The sequence below is a fragment of the Orycteropus afer genome, unplaced genomic scaffold, assembly GCF_000298275.1.
Source record: "Orycteropus afer afer isolate SDZICR_OR568_19922 unplaced genomic scaffold, OryAfe1.0 scaffold00017, whole genome shotgun sequence".
NCBI lineage: Eukaryota > Metazoa > Chordata > Mammalia > Tubulidentata > Orycteropodidae > Orycteropus > Orycteropus afer.
In genome coordinates this window covers 1616735-1643575 of record NW_006921604.1, presented here as the reverse complement: position 1 = coordinate 1643575, position 26841 = coordinate 1616735, and the positions used below count along the sequence as shown (strand labels likewise).

Sequence of the window (26841 nt, the reverse complement as noted above, 5' to 3'; positions counted from 1 at the left end):
TAGTGCTTTCTAGGGATAGGAAGGAGGGGGAAAAGGGAGGTTAAAAATGATGGAAAAATTGAATTAAGGGTAGGGGTTGCATAGCTGATTACTGTAAGTGCTGTCAATAAGTTGTATACACGCAAAAAGTTGAATTGGCAAAAGTTGTGTGATAGATATATTTGCAACAATGACAGAGAAAAAGAGTAGCTGTTGAGACTGCTTATGTACAACCAAATACCTCATAATATTTGGTTCCTTGGGTTGGAGGTTTAGGTCATGGTTTCATGGAATATCCCACTTAATTGGCCTAATATATGTTTAGTGCTTCTGTTCTACCACCTAGTTCATGGCATAATACCTATGGTCTTAAAAGCTTCCAAGGCACAACAATTGGTCTCAATTCACCCCGAGGAACAGAGGAAGAAGGAGAGTCAGGAACAGAATGAAGATATGGAATGTGTGGCTAATTGCCTCTGTGAACAACTTCCTCCTTTGCCATAAGACCAGAAGAACTGATGGTGTCCAGTTACAATTACAGAACATTTTGATTTAAAAAAAAATCCATAGAAGAATCCTAATCAAAAGGGGGAGAAGGAAACGGAACAAAATTTCAAATTCTCATGGGCTCCAGACTTTGGAGCCATAGAGGGTAGCTGAACCCCTGAAACTATTGGCCTGAGATAACCTTTATACCTTAAACCAAAAATCTTCCCTGAAGTTTTCATAAAACCTGTTTCATAAAAACTGTTTAACTTAATTGGTAAAAAGGTCTGCCTTGAACATTTTGCTCTTTTAAGAACTATCTATAAAACTCACTGCCATGGAGTCAATTGTGACTCAGAGAGACTCCTCCTTGGGTTTCCAAGGCAGTATCTTTACAGGAGTAGATTGCCCAGTCTTCCTTCCGAGGAGTGGTTGGTGGGTTTGAACCACCAGCCTTCTGGTTAGCAGTCAGATGCCTTAGGCACTATGCTACCAGAACTCCCAAAGTTGTAGAAGAACTATCTACATGGGATCAAATTGACAACAGCAACTTGAAAGATTAGGTAAGAACCTAAGGGGACAGTGAATTTATGTTAATAAGGGAGGAACAACTCAGAAAAGGAGGGTGAGAATAGTTGTACAACTCGAAGAATGTTATAAGTGTCACTATCTTGTAGAAACTGTTGAATTGGTGTTATGTTTTGCTGTCTATATCATCAACAACAAAAACAAAACAATAGGAAGCAACTTATATGAAATATCTAGAATAGGCTAGTGTATGAAAAAAACAAACCAAACCCACTGCCATCGAGGTGAGTCTGACTCATAGTGACCCCCATTGGGCTTCTGAGGTGGTAAATCTTTATGGAAGCAGATTGCCTCATAGATTGCCCCATCTTCCTTCCGCAGAGCTGCTGGTGGTTTGAACCACCAACCTTCTCTAGGCAGTCAGATGCCTTAGGCACTGTGCCACCAGAGCTCCTTAGGCAACTGTACAGAGATCAAAATTTGTTAGTGGTTACCAGGGGTGAGCTCTGGTGGCATAGTGCCTAGGGCATTTGACTGCTAACCAGAAGGCTGGAGGTTCAAACCCACCAGCCACTCCTCGGAAGGAAGGTTGGGCAATCTACTCCAGGAGAGATACTGCCTTGGAAACCCAAGGAGGGGTCGCTATGAGTCAGAAACGACTCCATAACAGTGAGTTGAGGGGTGGGCAGGAGGGAGGGGGAAAAGACACAACACTTAGCAGATACTGAGCTTCCGTTAACAACCACACACACAAATAAAACCTCACTGTCATCGAGCCTATTCCAACTCATAGTGACCCCGTTGGGTTTCCAAGGTTGTAAATCTTTACAGAAGTAGATTTCCACTTCCTTCTTCCACAGAGCTGGTGTGGGTTTGAACCACTGACCTTGTTAGCAGCCAAATGCCTTATCCACTATGCCACCAGAGCTCCTTACATTAAGATGAGCCAATGGTTAATTTTCTATTCTACTTCCTCCTTTATTCTTTAAAAACCTCATTGTAATTAGCCTGCATCGAGTCATTTTTGTATTTTTCTTTTTTAGAAACAGAATGGTCTCCTTGTATGCATACAGATTAGCTGCCCCATATATTTTCATTTCTTTGTGTTTTGATTATTTTAATTGTTGTAGTTAGCTTCTGTTAAAACCAAAAACCAAACCAAACTCACTGTCGTCAAGTCGGATCTGACTCATAGTGAGCAACTCCTCCTTGGGTTTCTGAGGCGCTATCACTGTGAGAGTAGACTGACCCATCTTCCTTCCGTGGAGTGGCTGGTGGGTTTGAACTGCCAGCCTTCTGGTTAGCAGTCAAATGCCTTAGGCACTACACAACCAGAGGAAATACTCAAGAACAATTAATGGTGATGGCTGAACAACATGACGAACACATATAATGTCACTGAACTGTACATTTGAAGATGGCTGAAATGTCAAATTATTGTTACCTATGTATCTACCACAATTAAAAAAACATATTTGAAAAAACTGATAGGAAAAAGAAATGCGTTGACCCATGTCACTTTAGTTTTGTGTATTTCACTGTATATAAATTATATTTCAATAAAATGCACAAAAATGATAGGAAGCAAATAGGAAAAAATGTGTTTGATAAAGGAAGTGGAAAGTCTGTGAGTTATTGTTATTCTATGTTGTTTTCTACTTGAAATATCTCATAACTTAAGTTTAGCTTAATTGGTAGAATTAATAAATGCCTAAAGCATTGTGCTCTTTTAAAGAATTCTCTCTATGGGATCAAATTGACAACATTGACTTAAAAGGTTTGATAAGAAGCTTGAGGGAGGCAGTGACTTTATGTTAATGGTGCAGGAATAATTTGGAAAAGGACAGGAAGAATGGTTGCACAATTTAAGAATGTAATCAATGTCACTGAATTGTACGTGGAGAAAAAGTTGAGTTCATGTATTTTTAAAATTTTTTTTATTTTGATTTGGGTGAAAGTTTACAGAGAAATTTCATTTTCCATACAGCAGCAGTTCATACATATTTTGTTTCATGACATTGACTCTAAATCCCCACTATATAACAGCTCTCTTCCCACTTTCCTCCCTGCAGTAATCCTTTCCCTGTGTCCTTCTTTCCTATGCATTCCTGCTTCCTGAACTATCTCCCTGTGCAAATACTGCTCTTCTGTTCTCCCATGACTGATTATTCTAAGGAGTGTATCTACCTGATATAAATGTTCACCCTACATGCCTGTCTACTGTTTGGCTGGAAGTCACAGGAATGAGTTCAATTCCAGACCTTAAGAGTAACTAGGGGCCAGTCTTCAGGGTCTTACTTGACCAATACACCTGGTCTTTTTTTTTTTTTTTTTAATGATTTTGGGTTTTGTTTCACATTGTTCTTGCACTCTATCCAGGATCTCCTGCACTGATCCTTTTCTGAGTTGGTATATGTTTTGTTGTGTATTTTCAACAGCAAAAATAAAAGTGTGTCCAGATAGCACCAGCTACATGTTAGACACCCTTTTACAAGGGCTTTATATACATTGGTTCACCTAATCCACACAACAGACTTATGAAGTAGGGACTCTAAATCTCTCCCCTTTACAGAAAAGGAAAATGAGAAAGAGAATTTATTTGCCCAAGGTAACATTACCAGTGAGTAGCAGAACAGGTCATTTGGCTTTACAATCTGTGTGCTTAACTCCTACAACACACAGCCTTTCTAAGATCCAAGAGAATACTTTTCCTAATGCCTTCTTTTTTTGTTTTGGTTCTTCTTCTTCCTTTTTTTTTTAAAAAAAAAAAAAAAAAGATTGTGATTTGGGTGAAAGTTTACAGAGCAAATTCACTTTCCATACAGCAGTTCACATACACTTTGTCTCACAACATTGACTACAATTTCCCACAATGCAACAGCTCCACTCCCACTTCTTCCCTGTAGTTACCTCTTTCCTGTGTCCTTCCCTCCATGCACTCCTGCTCCCTGAGCTGTCTCCCTGTACATACACAGCCCTTCTATTCTCCCATGGTTGTTCTATTCAAGGAGTGTATCTACTTGGTGTAAATGTTCACTTCATTTGCACGTCTTTTGTTTGGCTGGAAGCTACAGGCATGGGTTCATTTCCACACCTGAAGGACAGCAAGGGGCCATAGTCTCAGTGGTTCCATCAGGCTCTATCAGACCAGCAAACCTGGTCCCCCCATTTTTTTTTTCCCCAAATGACTTTTTGTTCCACATTGTTCTCCCACTCTATCCAGGATCTCCTACAGAGATCCCTCCTCCTCTGAGAGGTTGACAGTGGTAGCCAGGCACCATCTAGTTCTTCTGGCCTCATAGTCATATAGGCTGAGGATCACATGTACCAATTGCTTGGATTAATTGTTTCCATGGATCTTTGGTTTTCTTCATTCTTCTTTGCTCTAGACGAGGAGAGACCCATCATTGCATCTAGTTGGTGGTTTGCAAGATTTTAAGATCCCAGTTGCTACTTGTCAAAGTAGGAGGTGGAACAATGTTTTGTGTAGTGTGTTATGCCAATTGAGCTTGATGTTCCCTGTGACTGTGGTACCGAGCCCACAAGTTCAACTACTCATTCCCTAGGGGTAGCTGGCCCAAGGAGTGACTACAACCTTGTCCCTTGTCAGCTCTACTATACACCTGGAAATTCTTACAGAACATACAAATACACTTGTAGAATCATTGTCTGCCAACCCTATACATGGTCTTGGGCACACTTCCCCCTGCATAGACATACCTAATAGTTCAGCCTGTCCACCCATCTATCCACCCGTATACCAATGTTTGCTCTCACTGACAACATAGTACTGTATGTACAAAAGGGTTCATCTTTGTTGTCTGTACCTCCCATGTAACCTCCTCTCTATGCCTTCCTCTTACCCAATGCCACCATGTTGATCACTCACATTTGGTATAATGCCCTTCTCTTTACCCAAATCAATACTTGTCTCTACCTATCTAACAGTGTTCCCTCCCCTCCCCTCCCACCGCTGGTAACCAACAAAGAAATTTCCTTCCATATATAAACCTTTCCTTGACTTTTTACAATAATGGACTAATACAATATTTGTACTTCTGTGATTGACTTATTTCACTCAGCATAATGTCCTCTAAGTTCATCCATGTTATGCAGTGTTTTGTAGATTCTTCATTATTCTTTAGGATTGCAGAGTATTCCATTGTGTGTATGTACCATAGTTTGGTTATCCATTTTTCAGTTGATGGACACCTAGGTTGTGTCCGTCTTTTGACTACTGGAAATAGAGCTGTGATGAACATGGGTGTGCATATATCTGTTCTTGTCCTGGCTCTCACTTCTTTAGGATATATACCTAGTAATGGAATTGCCGGGTCAAATAGTATTTCTAATTCCAACTTTTTAAGGAATTGCCATACTGCTTTCCACGGTGGTTTTCCACTGTAAATACCATTTTACAGTCCACTAGCAGTGTACGAGAGTCCCAATCTCTCTGCATCCTCGCCAGCATTTGCTATTTTCTGTCTTGTTGAACTTTGCTATTAGGGCTGGGGCAAGATGGTATCTCATCGTTATGCCTAAAGCACTTGACTGCTAACCAGAAGGCTGGCAGTTCAGATCCACCAGCCACTCCTCGGAAGGAACATGGGGCAATCTACTTCCGTAGTGATACTGCCTCGGAAACCCATGGAGGGGTCGCTATGGGTTGGGTTCGACTTGAAGGCACATAACAACAACAGCAACAATGGCAATGGTTGTGAGCATTTATTTCTTCATGTTTGTTGACCACCAGAATATCCTCTTTGGTGAAGTGTCTATTCATGTCTTCTGCCCATTTTTTAATTCCAATGCCTTGATTTTAACAGAATAGTATTATCATTATGATTTCAACCAACTTCTCCCAGTATTAAGGAGCTCTAGTGGTGCAGTGGTTAAAGCATTCAGTTATTAAGCAAAAAAGCTTGTTGGTTCAAACCCACCAGCCGCGAGGCAGTCTGCTTCCGTAAAGATTTACAGCCTTGGAAACCCTGTGAGGCACTTCTACACTGTCTTTTAGGCTCGCTATGAGTCTGCATCAACTCCATGGCAGAAAGTTAGTTTGGTTTTCCCGCAGTGTTTAGCAGTAAGGTCAGAAGCAGTGCCATTTGTGTATGAATCGGCAGCCTCATACCTACTTTTTCTGTTTATTTTCAGGTCACCATAACTTTTCTCCACAGGCACAGCCCTATCTCTCCTCCCCAATGGGAGGATGAAGAAGCCCCATCAAGACAAGTCCAGGTCTCCAAGGTTCATGGTCACTGATTCTTTCTCCTGAGGTGAGGAAATAAGGACCTACCCTAATCTCTCACTTTCTCTTTATAGCATGGTTAGCAGAGATACTCTGAGCATAGCTCTGAGGAGGAAGGACAACACCATTCTAGAGCTTGAGCTTGTTGACAGAATTGATTTGCAAGGCAAAAAATTCTTTGCATCTCTACCCTAGTGCTTTCCCACTCCCTGCAAACCCACCTCAAGGGGCCTCTACTCTCACACCCTGATGCCTCCCGTGGCTTCTCCCTCCCCCACCTCCCAACCACTTTCCAAAGAGCTAATACCACAGGCTGACAAAAATGTATTTACATACAGATTGAAAAAGACACATACTGGCACATGGGATTGGGGAAAAGTTCTAGGCAATTTGCTTACTTTTAGAATTATTGTTTGAAATGGTAGAACATTAAAGACCTTTAACACATCACTCCTTTTATTCAAGTTCTTGATAACCTTTTAATGAGGTGAAGGTGGAGGGAGTAGTCCATTTTAAGATGCCAGAATGACATCTAAATTAGACTGCAGAGTCAGTGCTCCCAAACACGTACTTTCTTTTTCAGACTTGACCTTGGGACCTAGAACTTCACAAAGTTTTAGTGTAACTCCACCAAATGTTCCAGGTAGGTCAGAGGATACTGTTCTAGGTAGGTAAGAGGATACTTGGGTTGACACAGACATAGCAACCATTTACAATATGTTTGTTTCTGCTACTCAGGGCAATGCTACTAGCTAGTGCTATCTTACAGTATGGTATTTTTCAGTCTCATTACAACCCCCAGGTAATGCTAGTGGCACAGAAATTAAGAACTTGGTTATTAACGGCCAGACTGGCAGTTCCAAGCCATTCAGCGGCTCTGGCGAGAAAGAACTGGTGACCTGTTCTTGTAAACAGACCAGAAAGTCCTATGGAGTTGTACTCTTGTCACATGGGGTCGCTATAAGTGGAAAATCGACTCCACAGCATCTAAGAACAGAATCCTGAAAGAGACCACCTTAACTCTCCTCCTCCCCGGCATTGTTGGTTCATCTTGATCTTAAACCATATAATGAAATGTCCCTAAACGTTCAGAACAAATCTTATTAATCTTAAAAGTACACTGTGTATCATATGTTGTTGTTTCTGGAAATCAATCTTTGCCTCAAAATGCAAACATCCCTTTGCATCTTTTTTCTACATTCTAAAACAAGCATATTAATGGAAATGAGCATAATTGAAAACCTACCAAGTTCAGTAACATTCACACACGTCAATTCATTCAATTTCCAACAAAAGGTAGTTACAGCAACATTTTACATTCGTGAGAATGCAGGATAAGAGAGATTTGGGACTTGCTCAAGGTGACACACTGCAGCAAGCAGGAAAGTCAGAATTTGAATCGGAAGCAGTGTCTCTGCACCCCCCTCCCCCAGTCGCCGCTTAGAAAACACAAGCCTGCCAGTGGTAAATTAATGACCCACAACCACTTGGGGCTTTGCGCCATATCTGGAGAGACAACCCGTTCCCGTGACTCTTCAGTCTGTTTTCACCCAAGTGCATGACTGCGGGAGCAAAGAAACCACGTGAGCCCTCCCCCAGACGCAGGACAGTGCCTGTCCAGCCAAAGGCAAGTCACAGGTGCGACAACGTGCCTGGACTGGATCCGGAGCCGCAGGGCAGCAAGCTTCCCTGCAGCGTCACCGGGCGGACAGGAGGGAAGTCAGCCAGGTGTGGCTCCAGATGCAGCAGGTCACAAGTGAGCTCAAAGTGCGTCTTGAAGCGCAGCGAATACTGACTGCAAAACTGAGCCCGTTAGGTTTGTGGGAGAGGAGCAACGAACGACCTTGGTCGTAGCCTCTGTAACCCTCCCTACATGGCGACCTTCAGGGACAGGACAAGGGACCCCTGGATCTTGGATCTCCGCCGGTAACCAGCCAGCAGTATACAACGTTCAAGAAACCAGGATACTAGGCAGCAGGGCGGGGGCTGGCCATACCCACGTGGGCAGCTCCTGCCCTGGGGCGTAGCCAGCCCCCCGGGCCCAGTCAATGAGCGCAACCATCCAGCTCACCCGGCGTTGCCCGCCGGACCGGCGGGTGTTGCGTCATCCAGAGGGCGGGGCTTCAGAACCGGCGCGAGGCGCGGCGGGTCACGCGGGTTGCGGCGCCGGCTATAAGAAGCAGCTAGCGGCGTACGTCGCCAGAGGGATGGCTGCCGGCGCGCTCTGCGTGCTATCTTCTCTCGGCCGCTGAGGCGACAGCCGCTACTTCCCGGATAGGTGGCTATTCCTGCCTAGTCTTCCTCGGTGCCAGCCGCTCCGGGCCGTCTTTTCGCCGACCGAGTGCGTGCGTGGCTCCAGCCTGCTGCCGCAGCCTGTACTCTTCCAAATCTCGCTCAGTTTCTCGTTTTCTCTGGTGAGTGGTGGTGCCACTTTGGAAAAGCTCTTTCATTTTACCGTGGCAGGGCGCGGGCGTCGCGGCCAAGCCGGCCATTGTGAGCAGCCTGTCGCTTCCCGCTCCCCGCGCGGCGCGCTTCGGGAGTCGCTGCTTCAGCCGCTTTCCCGTATCTCTCCTTCCGCCCGCGGGCCTTTTTGGCGGTCCTTAGGCGGCGCGCGCGGGAACAGCCCTTTTCCGGTTTTCGCGAAGAGGGCGCGCGCGGGCCGGCGGCGCGGGGGTTAGGGTTGGACGCGCGCTGGCCGGGAGGCGCCCAGCGCCACGTGCTCTGCTACCTCGCGTGGCGCCGCTTATGTGGTGCGCTGTGGACGCAGCCAGGTCTTCGGCCCCGGGGCGGGAGGAAGTGCCAGACTGGCCCCGGGGTGGCGCGGCGCTATTGTTATTTTCTTCTCGCCCACAGGATGAACTTACGTCCTTGCTTTTCTCGGCCATGGAATTCCGCTCCGTGCTTTTAGCCTTCCAGAGCCAAAGAACCCACAGACAACAGATGCCCCTGCACAGCGTATAGCAGTAACTCCCCAGCTCGGTTTCTGTGCCGTAGTTTACAGTATTTAATTTTATATAATATATTATTATTTATTACAGTATTTTGATACCTCATCTTCTGTTTACACATATTAACAGCCGCGCAGTAATTCTCGTATTAAAACCACTACTTCCGAGAATGGCATCTACCGTGGCCACCACACTCATTACCAGTACTATTGCTGCTGCCTCTGCCGCTTCTGGTCCGTTGGTGGACTACCTATGGATGCTTACACTGGGCTTCATTATTGCGTTCGTCTTGGCTTTTTCTGTGGGAGCCAATGATGTAGCAAATTCGTTTGGTACAGCTGTGGGCTCAGGTGTAGTGACGCTGAAGCAAGCCTGCATCCTAGCTAGCATCTTTGAAACCGTGGGCTCTGTCTTACTGGGAGCCAAAGTGAGTGAAACGATCCGGAAGGGCCTGATTGATGTGGAGATGTACAGCTCGACCCAACAGTTACTGATGGCTGGCTCAGTCAGTGCAATGTTTGGTAAGTACCTTTTAGTGATGAGTGAGCAAATTTGCATGGTGGGTGGCTCATATCTTGTGCTCCACCTTACAAATTATTTGTTCCTGAATTTTCTGTTCACATGATGGAATTTTGCTGTTTAATAAAACTTGACTGTGTTTCAGGTTCTGCTGTGTGGCAACTAGTGGCTTCGTTTTTGAAGCTTCCCATTTCTGGTACCCATTGTATTGTTGGTGCGACCATTGGTTTCTCCCTCGTTGCGAGTCAGGAGGGTGTCAAGTGGTCTGAACTTATAAAAATTGGTATGTTTACCTCTAAATGGCTTCTTAATTTTGTTTGTCGTATGTTACCATGTTTGTATGGGAGGTGATGTAAAATGGAAGGACAGTTTTGAAAATGAAACATTGAAGTGATTTGCTTCTGTATTTGCAGTAAATGACATTTTTTCTCAATACATTCTATTTCAGTGATGTCTTGGTTTGTTTCTCCACTGCTTTCTGGTGTTATGTCTGGAATCTTATTCTTCCTTGTCCGTGCATTCATCCTGCGTAAGGTAAGCTTTCTCCTTCATAGCGTGACCTTTAATGGGTCACAGTTACGTTCAAACTCTTGCAAATGTTATTGGTGTGTGGCCTTGGAAGAGTTAATACAAATACACACAAACATGTGTATATATACATGCACACATAGAGTATACTTTTTGTATGTTATGTTCTCTGAAAACAAGTTTTTAATACCCAGGAAGGAAAAATTGAATGAATACTAAGATGTGCCAAGAAATAGGAAAGACCAGAGTAGAAAAATAAGGGAATTTATTTAAAATGATTTTGTTTAGCTGTGGCTGATTACTACTTTATCCAAGGCAATATTATATTCAGACCAATTTGAACTGTAAGTTTGAGGTTCAACAAGTCACAATATTCCTTGGGGCTTTTTCTGAGCTGCCAGTTAAATGGGAGTAGTTTGAGTCCCTACATAGTTCTTTCTACAGTGCTAATTATTATAACCAGATTATAAGCTTCTAGATGAGGACTTTACCACACATGGTAACTCAACTCTAATTTTTCAGAATAAGTAAAATAGAAAAGGTAGTTGGGTTTCTTCTCTTTTTTTGTCCCCCCTTTCCCAATCTGGGCAGCCATTTTATTTCCTGTCCTTTTGATGGACCTGATCACATTTCTTTTATCAGGAAGTCTGATGCTGGAAAAAAAAAAAATGCAGACAACAAGGGATTTTGTTGGCATGGAACTGAGTTAACAGTAAGAATAAAATGCATTTTTCTCAGGAAACAAAGTTGCCCTTTTTCTGAGGTAAATGGTTCTTAACTAGTCCATTGTAAGTTTTTTAAAATGTTCCTAAACTGTAGAAATCTGAGTGAATGGAGATAGATAGGTTAATCCCAAGAGGTAAGAACGTATTGAGATCTACTTGTCTGGTCTAGTTTTAAGCTTCTCTAGGGAAGGATTTATATCACTCCTCTAGAAACTCTTTGACTAGAAAAGTGATGGTAAGCACTTTCTCATAATCTGAATCTGGCAAATACAGCAACTTTTAATGACTTGAACATCTATAACAAGCCCATTGCCATCAAGTTGATTCTGACTCATAGTGACCCTATAAGATAGAGTAGAATTGCAGCCCTCTAGAATTTCCAAGGCTGTACTTTGTTTTATGGAAGCAGACTGACACATCTTTCTCCTGCAGAGTGGCTGGTGGCTTTGAACCACTGACCTTTTGGTAGCAGCTGAGGGCTTCTACTAAAACATCCAAACCAAACCCACTGAAACCCGTTGCCACTGAGTTAATTTTGATTTACATTGACACTATGGGACATTAGAACTGCCCCATGGGGTTTCCAAGGCTGTAATCTTTACAGAAGCACATTGCCACATCTTTTTCCCAGGGAGCGGTTGGTGGGTCCAAACTGCTGACTTTTTGATTAACAGCCAAGCACTTAACCACTATGCCATCAGTTCCATACTGTTTTTATTTAGCAAGCAGGTATTACTAGCACCTACTTTCCCACCAGAAATACTCCCACTCAGCTGTAGCATATGATAATATGGTGCTTGTAACTGAAGTTTATCTATAGTCATGGATCAGATTTCTGTTTTTGCTAGACCCATAAAGCCCTCTACATACCAGAGAACCGAGAATATTAATAATATCCTATATGGATGCCTGTTTTATAAGGATTTTCATTGACTTTGTTGATTATTGGGAAACAGATTCTTAATGCTTGTTGAGAGGCTTCATGTGTCTTCCCTCTACAAAACAAACTTGTTTTCTTTCCTGGGGCAGGGTGGAGGATGTGGTGGGGGGTGTAGAAGGATTTTTCAGGTGCGCAGAACCTCTCAGTTGTGGGATCCATTTCCAGTTATTGAGAGCTTGAGTTAGATTGAAACAAAGGAAAAACAAACCCCGTTAGGTTTCCAAGGCTAAGAATCTTTACGGAAGCAGACTGTCTCATCTTCCATGGAGTGGCTGGTGGGTTTGAATCACTGACCTTTTGCTTAGGAGTCAAATGCCTTAACCCGCTACACCATCAGAGCTCCTGTTAAGTTAGCTAAATTAATATATTTCTTAACTTTGTATTCCTTATATGGGTATGAGGGATAAGCATGGTCAAGGGCAAATGAGATACTGTTTAAGATAATACTGACTTTGAGGATCTTCAACACCCCTCACCCCAGTCCCCATCCCCTCTTCAGTGTATACCAGTCCCTCACTAATGGATGAGGAGTTTTTAGGTGATGAGTGAGTATTTCTGGCTACCAGTAGGTTTTTAAATCACTAGGAAAAAAGCCTTAGAGCAGTAAGCTTTTAGTGTTTCATCTGACAAAATCTGAATATTTAACCATTAAGATACTTCCCAACTCTTAAGATTGTATTTTAGAAATTAAAGTTGCTTTTTGAAAAATTTGTTTTCTGAATGTCTCTGTTCAAATACACTAGGTTATTTATTAGGAAAAAGTACAGTAAAAGTGAAGTAATTGTGTTAAGGAATAGGGGAAGGGGAAAGTATTCCTTTTGAGTATCAAGTTCTAGTTAAGGAAACAGGTCTTTGTAACCCAAAATGCACAAATAGCAGAAGATAAAACTAGATGAATGGGACCTTCTAAAGAGTAAACTTTTTGGTGCTTCCAAAGACTTTTCCAAAAGAGTAAAAAGAGAACCTACAGACTGGGGGAAAGCATTCAGCAGCAACGTATCTGACATGAGACTACCTCTAAAATTTATAGAAAACACCAATAAATCAAAAATAAAAAGACAAACCCAAACCAATTGAAAAATGGGCAGAAGACACTTCACCGAAGAGGACATTCAGGTGGCCAACAAACACATTTAAGAAATATTCACGATCATTGGCCATTTAAAAAAAAAAAAACCCAGGTCATTGCCATCAAGTCAATTCTGACTCACAGTGACCTCCTTAGGGTTTCTGAGGCAGTAGATTTTTACAGAAGTAGATTGACAGTCTTCCTTCTGCAGAATGGCTGGTGGGTTTGAACCACCAGCCTTTTGGTTAGCAGTCAAAAATGCTTTAGGCACTATGCCACCATTGTTGTTGTTATGTGCCATGGAGTCAGCCCTGACTCATAGCGACCCCTCCTTGGGTTGCCAAGGCAGTATCACTACGGAAGTAGGATTGCCCAGTCTTCCTTCTGAGGAGTGGCTAGTAGGTTTGAACCACCAGCCTTCTGGTTAGCAGTCAAGTGCCTTAGGCACTATGCTACCAGAGCTCCTATGCCACCATTAGAGAGCTGCAAATCAAAGCAATGAAATACTATCTTGCCCCATCACTAACAGAAAAATTCAGCAAGACAGAATATAAATGCTCGTGAGGATGTGGAAAGATTTGGGACTCTCATACACTGCTGGTGGGACTGTAAAATGATACAACCACTGTGGAAAGCAGTGTGGCAATTCCTTAAAAAGCTGGAATTAGAAATACCATTTGACCCAGCAATCCCATTACTAGGTATATATCCTAAAGAAGTGGGAGCCAGGACAAGAACAGACACATGCACAGCCATGTTCATTGCAGCACTATTTACAATAGCAAAAAGATGAAAACAACTTAGGTGCCCATGAACAGAATGGATAAGCAAACTATGGTACATACACACAGTGGAGTACTGTGTAACACTAAAGAATAATGTAGAATCTGCAAAACACCACATAACTTGGATGGATTTGGAGGACTTCATGCTGAATGAAATAAGTCAATCACAGAATGACAAATACTCATTATTGTAAGAAGTCAAGGAAAAGTTTATATATGGAAGGAAACGTTCTCTGTTGGGTACTAAGTGGGGAAGGAGAGAGGAAGGAACACTGCAAAAATAAAAAGATTTTGTAAGGGCAAAGAAAACAGGTCTTTTACGTCTGGAACAGCTTTTAAAAGTAGCAGACCTTTTTTCTTTAAACAGAAACTTACTGGAGTATCCAGTATGTAAAAATGAAAGTGGGGAGTATAAAAACCATCTTTCTCAGACCACATAAATGGATGATGAGGTATATAGACCTATTTCTCACATAATAACTATCTTGTTTACAATATTTTGCATTAAGACAGAAAACTTTTGTGCATTAGTGACATGTTGAAGTAATGAATGCAGAGGTGTGAGGTGAGAATTAAGCTGGCTATGATGGCTAAGGTTATGTGTCAACTTGGTTGGGCCATGATTCTTTGGTTTGGCAATTACATAAAGATGTAATTTAGCAGTTATGTAATGATTTAGTTCCATTTTTGTATGATGATGTGGTTATTGGAACTTAACCATGTTGATAGAATGAGTGTGTTATTCCCAGGCAAAGTTTTGAGTGTGTGTAAGGTGGGTCATATAGTGATAATTTTATCGAAACTGTTAGCTCTTTGAAGTGGTTGGAAGGAGAAAGGAGAGAGCCTTTGTCATGTTAAAACCTTGCTCTAGAGTCTTAGGAACTATATGACCATGTTGTTTTTTTGGTTTTTTTTTTTTTTTTAAATGAGCATTTATTTAATTATCTATTAGTAATGGTGTCATTTCCTCAAGCAGTTTATTACTGGTTCAGGGAATACTTAATTGGGCGATACAAAAAAAAAAAAGCAAAAAAACTAAAACTATTGGGCCTGTATAGCTACTTCCTCTCAACTCTGAGAAATGACAGTTTGGTTTATAGATACAGTATTACCAAATAGTCATTGAAATTTGTTAAGAGAAGTCCACGCATCATGTATATAGATCCCTTATGGGTTTAGCTCTTTTTGGGGATGGGGGCTCTTAGGTCTCTTGGGAGGAGCCCTGGTGTCACAGTGGTTAAGTGCTTGGCTGACAACCATAAGGTTGGTGGTTTGAATCCACCAGTGTTTCCATGGGAGGAGGATGTAGCACTCTGCTTCCGTAGAGATTTCAGGTTTGGAAACCCTATAAGGCAGTTTACTCTGTTCTGTACCATTGCAGTGCTTCAAAATTGATTCAGTGGTGATGGGTTTTAGTTTAGGTCTCTTGGGAAATTTTTTTAAAGCTGTGGGTGATAGTCCTTAGAAGAAAAACGCATATATACCTCAAGTTCATAACCTTACTGATGGCCCTCAGTGTGACTAACAACAACTATAAAAACCAACCCAGCACCAGCCCACTGCTTTTGTGTCCATTTTGAGTCATAGCGACCCTTTAGGACAGAGTAGAACTGCCTCAGAGTTTCCGAGGCTGTAAATTTTTACAGAAACAGATTGCCTCATCTTTTTCCTGTGGAGCTGCTGGTGGGGTCGAACCGTTGACCCTTTGGTTACTAGCTGAATGCTTTAGCCACTATGCCACCAGAACTCCGTAGTGTGACTAATGCTGGTCTGTTATTGAGATGTGCTTAACAGTTCCTTGATTCTGTCATCTATTCTTGGGTCTGTTTTGACAGTGGGTGGAGAAGTTAACATTTGCGGTGGTTTTATTCAAGGAGGCCCATTAATTTGGAATGGCACCCTTACTACACGAAATGAGTTTATGGCTGAGATTTTCCATTTCATTGATTTTTAAGCAACTACCTCATTGTGCCCACTGTATTGATTATTCTTATCAGAAGCTTTAGAATGACTTTAGGGTCTTTGTATTTTGTCTCTTCCCCCGAAGATTTCCATTGGAACTGTGTTCAAGATTAAACCTTTAGGCTATCATCTTTAAAATTGAGGCTCCCTGTTTATTTATTTATTTTTGTGTTTCCATTCTTTTTAAGTGTTTTCTTTTCCTGTGGAATTAATACACAGTCATTGTAAGTGGAACTCTTAATTTCCAGTTATACAGGCCTCCTTAAAGTTTTTTTTATTTCAGGGCCTTTGTATTTGTGAACACCACTGTCTGGAATAATTAGCTAGGTGACTACATTCTTGTCTTCTATTCAGGCCACGTTCATTCCCTCACCTCTCGGAACTGACATGTGCCCCTTCTTCCATCAATGCCCCTTTAGCCTTCTTTCTTCTTTTTTTAAATAATGCTTGTAGTACTTAACATTTCATCCTTGAATATGAATGTTCTGTGAGGCAGGAACTTTGTCTCATTTACCCCTGTATATTAGTGCCTAGAATAGTGTTTGATGCACATATAGTCAGTTGAATGAGTGGATGGACTAGTGCATGATTGATTTTTATCTTAGCACTTTGGTAAGATATTACGGTATATTTGTATATGAAGCAGTTACATTCTACATGTTTTATTTTTAAGAAATCTTTGAAGATACAAAGTTAGATAGGAATGTCTTAATGCTTCGTGGTCTGTATTTTGACTTTTGTTACACTTAGTGCATCTTGAGATATGTGCTCAGACTTTGTAAGGAGAGTTTTGAGATTAAATCCAGACTTCAAGTGCTATAAGAATGTGGGTGTTGAAAAACTGATTATTCAGGATGTTATTAATCACTGTTATAGGTAGGTGGTTTTATTATTAAAATAGCCAGAAAAAGAAAAATGTGATGTACTAGAGGGCAAACACAATTATGTAAACTTTAACTCAGGTATAAGATGGAATCAGCTTTGGTAGGTAGACTTCGGGGAACAGATGAGGAAAAAATCCTTTTGCCCTTGGAAACGATTATGGAGATAACACTGGTACTGTAATTCCTAAACCTGCTCTGTTACAAGGTTTTGTGGAAATAGATTAATTTTTACAGCTGTTAATGTATTGGTCTTAATGATATTTTACAGGCAGATCCAGTTCCTAATGGTTTGAGAGCTTTGCCAGTTTTCTATGCCTGCACAGTTGGAATAAACCTCTTTTCCATCATGTATACTGGAGCACCTTGTAAGTTCATATAAAAATATTTAAATGTGAATTTCAAGTTGTTTACAAAACTTGCATTAAATGCCCAATTTACCCCTTTTTGCTTTACAGGGCTGAAATCTCCTAGAAGGTGGCTGGCCTGCACCCATTTCAGAAGGCTGCAGGCTAGTGTATGCTGAGTTAACCTAGATAGTTTTTCAACCAAAGAGACCTGCTCAGATTCTAAGTCACTACAGACCTTTCCTCTTTAGTCTTCACAGGATCCACCGATAATATGATCTTCTCCTTCTCTTTCTCCCATCTATGCTAAAAATGCTGGAATTGATATTGACCTCGACTATTGAAGAGTTATTAGTTAAATTTGGTCTTCAACAATCAGTCATTTAGGACTGGTTTGCTGGATATTCTCATTTTTCTCTCCCAAGTGGAACTATTCTGTTTTTAAGTACTAAATTTACTCCCCCCGAATCTGCTTGAATGAGAAGAGTTGGCATGTTTAACAACTGGTCTAAGTGCACTTGGAAGAAGAATTCATGCAGCTAAGAGGAAAAATAATTTGTGAGAATATAAAGTTCGAAATGTTTATTTTTATGTTGGAGCTAAGGCAAAGCATGGACTAAATCACAGCTATATATGTATAATAACTATAAAAGATTGATAACCTTGTCAGGTAGGACGGAATACATGCCTTGACCAGCTTTGCTCTCTAGGATTATATGACACTGATGGTCATTGGCTTTCAATCATTTGACTAATCCATTGGAAGAAATACGTTGCTGCTCAGGGCACACATGCATTACATATATATGTATGTACAGACCTAGCTAGATAAATGGAATAGTGTTATGAATCTATGTGCGATGCACTCATATTTTCAAATGGTTTTTTTAAAATGCTGTTTGTGGCTCACTAAATTGATTTTATTTCTGACTAATGGGTTGTGACTTGCTTCTTCAGCCACATCTTAAGTAATGTCACTGAGCAAAAATGGAATTAGCTAAGTAATTTTAACTTCTCCTTTATTCTTAGAATACTCCAGAAAGAAAATGAACTACTTTATGAGACAATTGATCTCTTATTAGTGTATACCAGAATCCTTATTCTAAATGGTGCATATGAAGGAAAATTGTGTTTAAAATTATGTTCTTCACAATGAACAAGAAAAGTCTTCCATGAGACTCAGAGCACTTACGGTTTATGTGTCAGCAGCAATGTTTACTGTGTAATTAGAAACAAATTATTTTTGAAAAATGAGAATTTGGGTATTTTTGCATCATTTATCAGAAAAACTAGTCTCTTGTTTCCCCTTTTTGACTTTTGGAAATTAGGCAAGTCTACATTGTGATAGAGATTGGTTGAATTTCATGTACAGTTCAGTTTGTCTGACTTAATCTACATAGTAAAAATGGAAAGCAATTAAGATGAAAAGACTAACAGTCCATAGACTTTCAATTTTTGGAGGCACTGCAATTTATCGTAATTTTTGAAGATTACTCATTGGACAATAGAATTTCTATTTCATTAGTAATTCTTAAGCAAAGTAAAGCAAAAATACCACAGGTAACTAAGTTCTTGGATGAACTACAAATCTTTTAGGCTAAATTGGATGGCTAGTAATTGCTTTGATTCTGTCTTTAGTACAAGCTAGTGATACAGGAGTTTATTAGCATGAAAGTGACAAGGAGATAATGACTAATATTAGCAATCTTTGAGCCATGTGAAAAGTACCGGTAAGCAAGTCTTTTAAAATCTGAGTTCATGAATTTACCACCAAACTTTTTCTTTTGTGAAAGAGCTCTTTAAGGTAATCTTACCTGTTGGTAGATAGCATTCCAGTTTTCTTAGGCAATACTTTCAAAGAGATAATCTTGTTAAAAAGATTCGACTGAAGGCTGGTAGGAAGAATATGATAACTTTTCCATAGAGAATTTATCAGCCTGACAAAGTTGACTCTGATTTTTTAACATTAATTTAAACCTTTGTGCAAATGTAATGTATGGCAGCTAAGTTCAGGAGGCAAGTGAGTAGAATAACTAGTTTGCAAGTACTCAAGAGTACAGTAATCCTTAGTGTCTTTGAAAATATAGAAAAGAAACTGAAATGAGAAGGTACATTAGGAAACCTCAGTTTTGCAGGTGTTTTAAGTGTGGATTTAAGATAACTGATGGACTTTCTGACAAATGGAAGCTGATAAGTATAGCTGCTAGCATAGTAAATCCTGTAGAACTACAACTAGTAACAGCTAGCTGTAAAAGGTGATGGGCTGGCTTGGGAAACCCCTCAGCCCCAGGAGGGCTTGCACATTATTGCAGGGGGCTGTTGCCCTGGGGTTTTCAAGATGCACCATTTTATCTCCTAGTGCTGGGCTTTGACAAACTTCCTCTGTGGGGTACCATCCTCATCTCGGTGGGATGTGCAGTTTTCTGTGCCCTTATCGTCTGGTTCTTTGTATGTCCCAGGATGAAGAGAAAAATTGAACGTAAGTAACCACATGTAGCAGAAAAATATAACTAACAATGTGCTTATTTCTGTTAAATCACCTATAAAAATCTACTATTTGGGTAAGCTGGCAGTGTAAGAAATTTTTAGTGGATATGGTTTGTTCCCCAAGCATAATTTTTTTGTGGCTTGGGCTGTAAGGATACTTGACCTATGTTGCAGGGCCATAACCAAAAAAAAAAAAAAAACACCTCAACTGCTATGGAGTCAATCATACTGGGCATTTAATCTGTTTTCTTGGTATATCTGAGTCAGTTGCTGTGACAAGATAGAGAAGTTATAGCCTACCTTAAATTGAAAAGTAAGCAGATACCTTAATGAAAAACTCAAAACTCAATGCTGTCGAGTCGGATCTGACTCATAATGACCCCTGCTTGGGTTTCCAAGGCAATATTAGTATGGGAGTAGATTGCCCAACCTTCTTTCCAAAAAGCGGCTAGTGTGGGTTTGAACCACCAGCCTTTTGGTTAGCAGTCAAGTGCGTTAGGCACTGTGCCACCAGAGCTTGCACCTTAATGAAAAATAAGGGGTAAATATAAAATACTTCAATAAAAGAAGTATTTGCCCCAGCTATTTGTATGGAGGTATTAGTGTATAACTTCAAGTACAGACATACAAAGCTAAGTACAATATCTGATCTTACATTTAGTTCTCAGAGGTTAATAACTCAGGTTAATACAAATTCTAGAGGTAAGACATTTTTAAGTGGCATGTGAGGGAATCATTTAGGCCTTTGCTATACATTTTATAGTATAATTAAAAACTGAGTAGATTCTGACGTTTTATAGTATAATTAGATACTGAATAGAATCTGATAGTGTCATTTTTCTCATTTAAATCTTACATTCCTTTCCTTAGTGGCTGAGATCTGTTGACATACTCTTTTTCTGCCCTTCTATGCAAATGCTAAGTTAGTGATTTAAAGTTTGTTCTTCAGAAGCAGAGTGATGCACAGACTGCAGTGGTATTAGGAAGAGTGCTGCGTCACTGCAGCTGAACCAAAGGGCCTTGGAGAGGCTCTGCTAGTCTAGCTTTGCTGAACACTTAGTGGGAACGAGGCAGTCCAAACTTTCTGACCTCATTTTCTCCCTCACTGTGAGAGTCTTGGTAGATGCTTGACTATAATATCTGAAACAGTAGGTTAATATATACTGAACATTGATACGATAGGCAGGAAATATTCCTTCTTGAACATGGAATTTAGAAAGCTGCTGAAAACAAAGAGATGGAAATTAAAGTTGCTTCCATTGGACTCTTGGCTTGAAATTTGGAGATTTCCTTCTTTTAAAAAAAATGAACTAGGTGTGGTCTCTATTTTTGATCATGTGGTAGCTCCATACTTGAGCCATCTTCCAATAGTGAGTGGGTTGGCAGGGAGCTGAGATCGGTAGTTATCTGATACTGGTATGACAGAGATAACACCTTTAACAAATATTTATTATCTCAAAAGAGATTGATTTAAGACATACTCTACACGAATACTTGCCATATTCATGTTTGTTAACAAAACCCATTCCCAAATGGGATTGTAGCAAATTTCATAGTTACTGGGGTTAGGATTTACAACACATTTTTTGAATAGCCTAATTCAATCCATAACAATAGGATTGTGAAAATGAAAAAAAAAGTACAAATTTATGTGATAGCTTGAAACCTAAAATATTTATCGTTTGGCCCTTTGCAGGAAAGGTTGACCAACTCTTGCCATGGGGTGTTCTCCTTTGCTAGTGTGTTCCTAGATATAAAATGAATTGTTAACAAATACATTGAGGGAAATTATTCTTAATTTTAACTGTAATTTACATTTTTGTTCTTATTGTGAGACATTTTGGGGTGGAAGAAAGAGAGCTGTGCAGAAAGTTGCTGTGGTCAAAACCAAACCAAAAAACCCCTTCTTTTTTAGGAGAAATAAAGTCTAGTCCTTCTGAAAGTCCCTTGATGGAAAAAAAGAACAGCTTGAAAGAAGACCATGAAGAAACAAAATTGTCTCTTGATGTTGAAAGTAGGAGTCCTGTTTCTGATGTAGGGTCTGCCACTGTTCCCCTCCGAGCTGTGGTGGAAGAGAGGACAGTTTCATTCAAGCTTGGAGACTTGGAGGAAGCTCCAGAACGAGAGAGGCTTCCCAGTGTGGATCTGAAACAGGAAACTAGCATAGACAGTGCCATGAATGGTGAGTTGAAATTCCTTGAGTTGGGGGGAGTAGATTCATTTTGTTACCTGTAGTGGTAAAGAAACTTAGTGTTTTGGTCTTGATGTTCTTTGTATTCAATGTTACCTTTTTGGCCTTGGGTAGGTGCAGTGCAGTTGCCTAATGGGAACCTTGTTCAGTTCAATCAAGCAGTCAGCAACCAGATAAACTCCAGTGGTCACTATCAGTATCACACCGTGCATAAAGATTCTGGCTTGTACAAAGAGCTCCTTCATAAATTACATCTTGCCAAGGTGGGAGACTGCATGGGAGATTCTGGTGACAAACCCTTGAGACGCAATAATAGCTATACATCCTATACTATGGCAATTTGTGGCATGCCTCTGGACTCATTCCGTGCCAAAGAAGGTGAACAGAAAGGTGAAGAAATGGAGAAACTGACATGGGCTAATGCAGACACCAAGAAGCGAATTCGCATGGATAGTTACACCAGTTACTGCAATGCTGTGTCTGATATTCACTCTGTGTCTGAGATAGACATGAGTGTCAAGGGAGAGATGGGTCTAGGTGACAGAAAAGGAAGTAGTGGCTCTCTAGATGAAGAGTGGTATGACCAGGATAAACCAGAAGTGTCTCTCCTCTTCCAATTCCTGCAGATCCTCACGGCCTGCTTCGGGTCATTTGCTCATGGTGGCAATGACGTCAGGTTAGTAGACATTGAATCTTGGCGATGCTTATCCTTCTCATAGCTCTGGTGGCATAGTGCCTAAAGGCATTTGACTGGTAACCAGAAGGTTGATGGTTCAAACCCACCAGCCACTCCTCAGAAGGAAGGTTGGGCAGTCTACTTCCATAGTGACACTGCCTCAGAAATCCAAGGAGAGGTTGCTATGAGTTGGATCCGACTCGACAGCAGTGTGTTTGGTTTTGGTTATCCTTTTTATAAAGCCAGAAGAACACAGTGGCAGTGGTACTCGGACCATCCAGGGGGTGTTGAATAGTATGGATAGGATGAGGTAATAGGAGTTATTGACTTAACTAATACATAAAGTCTTTTTTTTTTTTTTCTTGTGATAATAGCTTTAATATAACAAAGAAAAATCTTATTCTTTAGAGAGGTTACAAAGAATGTTTTTGTTTCTGTAGATGACAAACATATCTTTCACAGAAAAACCTTTGTCTATGGAGAGTTGAACGAATTCTTTTTATAGTAAATGGTGGGGTGTAAGATGAAAATTTAAAACAACCACCCTGTAGAATGATTCTGTATGTTGTTAGCCTTACTTAGTTCTGTGATGTATAAACTGTTCACTGGAACTCAAGAGTTGTTCTAGGCCCCCTGTAGAAGGAGAGAGGTAACCTAACACATGGCCATCCCCTCCATCAAAGCACCTCATTTTTTTTTCTGTTGTGTATGTTGGCGTTCCATATATTTCTTTTGAAAAAAATATTTTCTTGCTAACTAAGATTGAAAGGTGTGCTTTAAACAACTCTAGTATGTTTAGCAAATTGGATCTTCCTAGTTCTGCCTGAAAAGCCATCTGTGCCCTTTTTTTCCCCCCAGCAATGCCATTGGTCCTCTGGTTGCTTTGTATCTGGTTTACAATACAGGAGATGTTTCTTCAAAAGTAGCAACACCAATATGGCTGCTACTCTATGGTGGTGTTGGAATCTGTATTGGCCTATGGGTCTGGGGAAGGAGAGTTATCCAGACCATGGGAAAAGATCTGACACCAATCACCCCCTCTAGGTGAGTTGTTGAAGCAAACCATAGTGTAATAAATCAGATGATGTAATATTATATAGTGCTAACACATAAATCACTTTTTAGTTGAAGTAAGCAAGTTTGTTGAGGAAGGGTTTTAAATTTTACTAACTGTATGACCCTTTAATATAATTTTGATTTCAGCTTCAATGGTCAGTCAACCTAATAATTTTTCTAAACCTAAATAACTTTTCTAAGAAAGATTTGTGTGCAAAGAGTGAAGAGCTGTGAATACTTGGCTTTTATTGGTCTTTACTTGGGAGCAAAAACTGATGTTTACCAAATTCTTTAAAATAAAAATGCAGACAGATTTAATGATGGGCTTCCAGGAAACTTAAAACCTCAGTTAAACAGAGGAGAGGGGAAAGAGGAGTAATCGGATGGCCCAATTTGATTTCAGGGGTTAGAACAAATAAAGATGTCAGTAGACGTTTCGTCACCAAGTAGAGCAAAAAGCAAGATAATTTTAACTTGAAGAGCTAGTTTATCAAAAGATCGAACTAAATTAATCACTGATATTGTTTTGTATCTGCAGTGGCTTCAGTATTGAATTGGCATCTGCCCTCACTGTGGTAATTGCATCAAATATTGGCCTTCCCATCAGTACAACACATTGTAAAGTAAGTCTAAAGTAAATGTGGTGTATCTGATAAATGGTTCTAGTAATATGTAAATTTTCATTTCTTTGATAGTTGGAATTTTGAAGAATCTGAAGGTTTAGAACAAGTGCCTGTAAGAATGTAAAAGCTTACATTGTACATTTTTTTGTGTGTCTTACCCATTCTTAAGCAGTTAATTATATTCTAAATGGCATAAAAGTCTTTCCATTCTATAGAGCTAGCTGTGATTTTTGGCTCATTATAGTTGCTTTGTAATTTTTTGGATCTCTGAAGTGAGTTCTGCTTAGCACTGTTAACGTGCTCTTTTTTGGGAAGCCATTCAGAATAGTTGGGTTGTGTGCTAATAAACTGGCCAGCTTTTTATAGTTCTGGCTTTGTGGGTTATTGATACCAGTTTGTGGTGGCTGAAGCCTTGGCTTTGCAAATCTGAGCTCTTCTGGATAGGCAGTTTATTTACAGAAAGCATGTTCAGAGCCTATCAAGATTGAAATACTGGAGGTTGCCTGATGACCATATAATAATAGGAAAAGGAAGAAACTGGCTTCCTTAAGGAAATTTAAGTTGGGTCCATCAAGGCTAGGAGCCAGCCTGATGGGTCATTCTTTTCTGTGAGAGTATCTCTCCAGGTGATCAGCTATGAAGTCTAGTAGCAGCTTCCCTCTAGACTAATGTTTGGAAAACCTAAAATTTAAAATAATTTCACATAATTTATTGTCAAACAATGTAGTTAATACAAAATTCTAGTAGCTAGCTCAGGAGGGAATAAGGAAGTTTATTTTTTCATATCTCATTTTACTCCAGTTAGCACAGATTTAATGTTTGGATTGTTAGAGTGCCTTGACCTTTTCAGGAGTAATTTTCTTAACCTGTAATAAACCAGTTTTTATAGAATCAGTCTTGCCCAGTAGTCCAGGGCTGCTTATTTAAATAACTTCACATGTTTACCAAAATATCATTGGCACTTTAGGAACCATTTTCCTTGATCTTTTTCTCTGTGTAGGTGGGCTCTGTTGTATCCGTTGGCTGGCTCCGATCTAAGAAGGCTGTTGACTGGCGACTGTTCCGCAACATTTTCATGGCCTGGTTTGTCACAGTCCCCATCTCCGGAGTGATTAGTGCTGCTATCATGGCAGTCTTCAAATATGTCATCCTCAGAGTGTGAAGCTGTTGGGATTAAGATTTGTGTCAGTGTTTGGGGCCACTTTACACATTCCTGCTCCCTTAAAGAATGGCTGCAGTGTTATAGAAGACTGACTAGTCTTTAAAGCTTGGGAGCTGTGGGAGGGAAGTGTTACTTGTGCTATAATTGCTTTTGTGCTAAATATGACTTGTCTCAAAATTAGCTATGTAAAATAGCCAGGTTTCCACTGGTTCCTATTGAAGTCCCATTTCCTTCTGGGCTGTGAATTCCTGTACATATTTCTCTACATTTTGTATCAGGCTTCAATTCCATTATGTTTTAATGTTTAAAAAAAAAGAAAAATCGTAAGTTATCTTCAGAGACAACAACCATTCAGAGCCATTTGAGAGTGTGTGCTCTGTCTGCTTTATTGATTTCACCAGCTTCTGCCCTAACATGCACAGGGATTTAACAACACAAAATTAAACTGAAGCTCCCCTTGTAGTCTCTTAGAGAAATTGAGTCATTTGTACTCTGTCCTCCTGTCAAAGTAGTGGCAGGTTCTATTGGCATATGTGGGAGCGTCTTAGAGGGATAAAGTTCTTTGGACACAATAAAAATTGTAGTAATAACGTCTCTGCAATCAATTTATCGACTTATTGCTAAGAAATAGGAAGACAAAGCTTTCTGGAAATCTTGGTTATTTCTTTAAAATTTATGGCAGTGTGGGATGGATGAATGAAGTGGAATATGAATTTGGACAAGTTAAATGGAACAGCTTTCCATGTTCATCTGTCTACCTCTTAACTGAATAAAAAAGCCTACAATTTTTAGAAAATGTGTTATGGTTTTTGTTCATGTGTTGCATGTTGAATGATCTCGGTTCCTGATGAGGTAGCTATGCATGTTCTTTGGCAAGGTGAACATCTTCCAAGTGAGAGCTACTGTACAAGTTGTCGAATTGCTGACTCCTTGTGTTTCTTGTGATTCCTGAAGTTTCTGTGTACATTGAAGAACACAGATGACATTACTTCATTACAATTTGGCTTTTTTCCCTTACATAGTACAGCCTGGACATTTTCATATTTGCACATACAAATCTCAATTTTAAACAGCCAACAAGTTTTCTGTTTGGCTGGTTTATTAGTTGTCGCCGAGTCTGACTCATGATCATCCCAGATGCACAGAGTAGAACTGCTTCATAGGGCTTTCAAGGCTGTGACTTTTTGGAAACATCACCAGGCCTTCCTCCCAAGGCTCCCCTGGGTGGGTTTGAGTCGGCAGCCTTTCAGTTAGTAGTCGGTCCAGTGTTTAACCGTTAGTGCTACTCTGGGACTCTGTTTGACTAGATAGACCCTTATTTAGATTGTTGCTAGTTTTTGATATTACAAAGATTGCTAAAATGAGTGTGTGTGTAGCAATGTCATTTAAAATTTTTCAGAGATCTTCAATGTTGATCCATAATCTTTTTACTGAATAGTTAAATGAAAGTGTGTCTTTCTTTGCGAATTAGGTTGATGGTTCCTGTCATGAGGATTGTAGGTCAGTGCTTAGGAATTTTTTTGTTAGAGAATAAGTTGATTTACAGTGTTTCCACAGATGCCAGCATTAAAAATATAACAAGGGTAAGGCTATGCCTAGCTTGAACTGTTCGAGAAGGATTAGACCACTTAGTGGGTGATTTCCAGTGGATCCTGTTAAAGTTTTATGGTCCCACGGAGTAGTTCTCAATAAATGTTCATT

At 40.3% G+C, this 26841-nt stretch overlaps 1 protein-coding gene across 1 annotated transcript; it reads left to right on the top strand.

Moving 5' to 3' along the window:
• The first annotated feature begins 9358 nt into the window (after positions 1-9358).
• SLC20A1 (solute carrier family 20 member 1) lies at positions 9359-25140 on the top strand. Its single transcript, XM_007959401.2, has 10 exons — positions 9359-9710; positions 9854-9991; positions 10157-10242; positions 16870-16966; positions 19305-19424; positions 21348-21614; positions 21738-22299; positions 23158-23343; positions 23894-23978; positions 24979-25140. Exons 1-10 carry the CDS (start codon positions 9359-9361, stop codon positions 25138-25140), a joined length of 2055 nt encoding a protein of 684 aa, XP_007957592.1.
• The last annotated feature ends 1701 nt before the right edge of the window (positions 25141-26841 follow it).

Excerpts from the sequence above, each read along its gene's own strand:
- SLC20A1 (XM_007959401.2), top strand. The coding sequence starts at position 9,359 with ATGGCATCTACCGTGGCCACCACACTCATTACCAGTACTATTGCTGCT. Across the intron at positions 9,711-9,853 it reads CTCAGTCAGTGCAATGTTTG|GTTCTGCTGTGTGGCAACTA; the intron begins GTAAGTACCTTT and ends ACTGTGTTTCAG. Across the intron at positions 9,992-10,156 it reads GTCTGAACTTATAAAAATTG|TGATGTCTTGGTTTGTTTCT; the intron begins GTATGTTTACCT and ends ATTCTATTTCAG.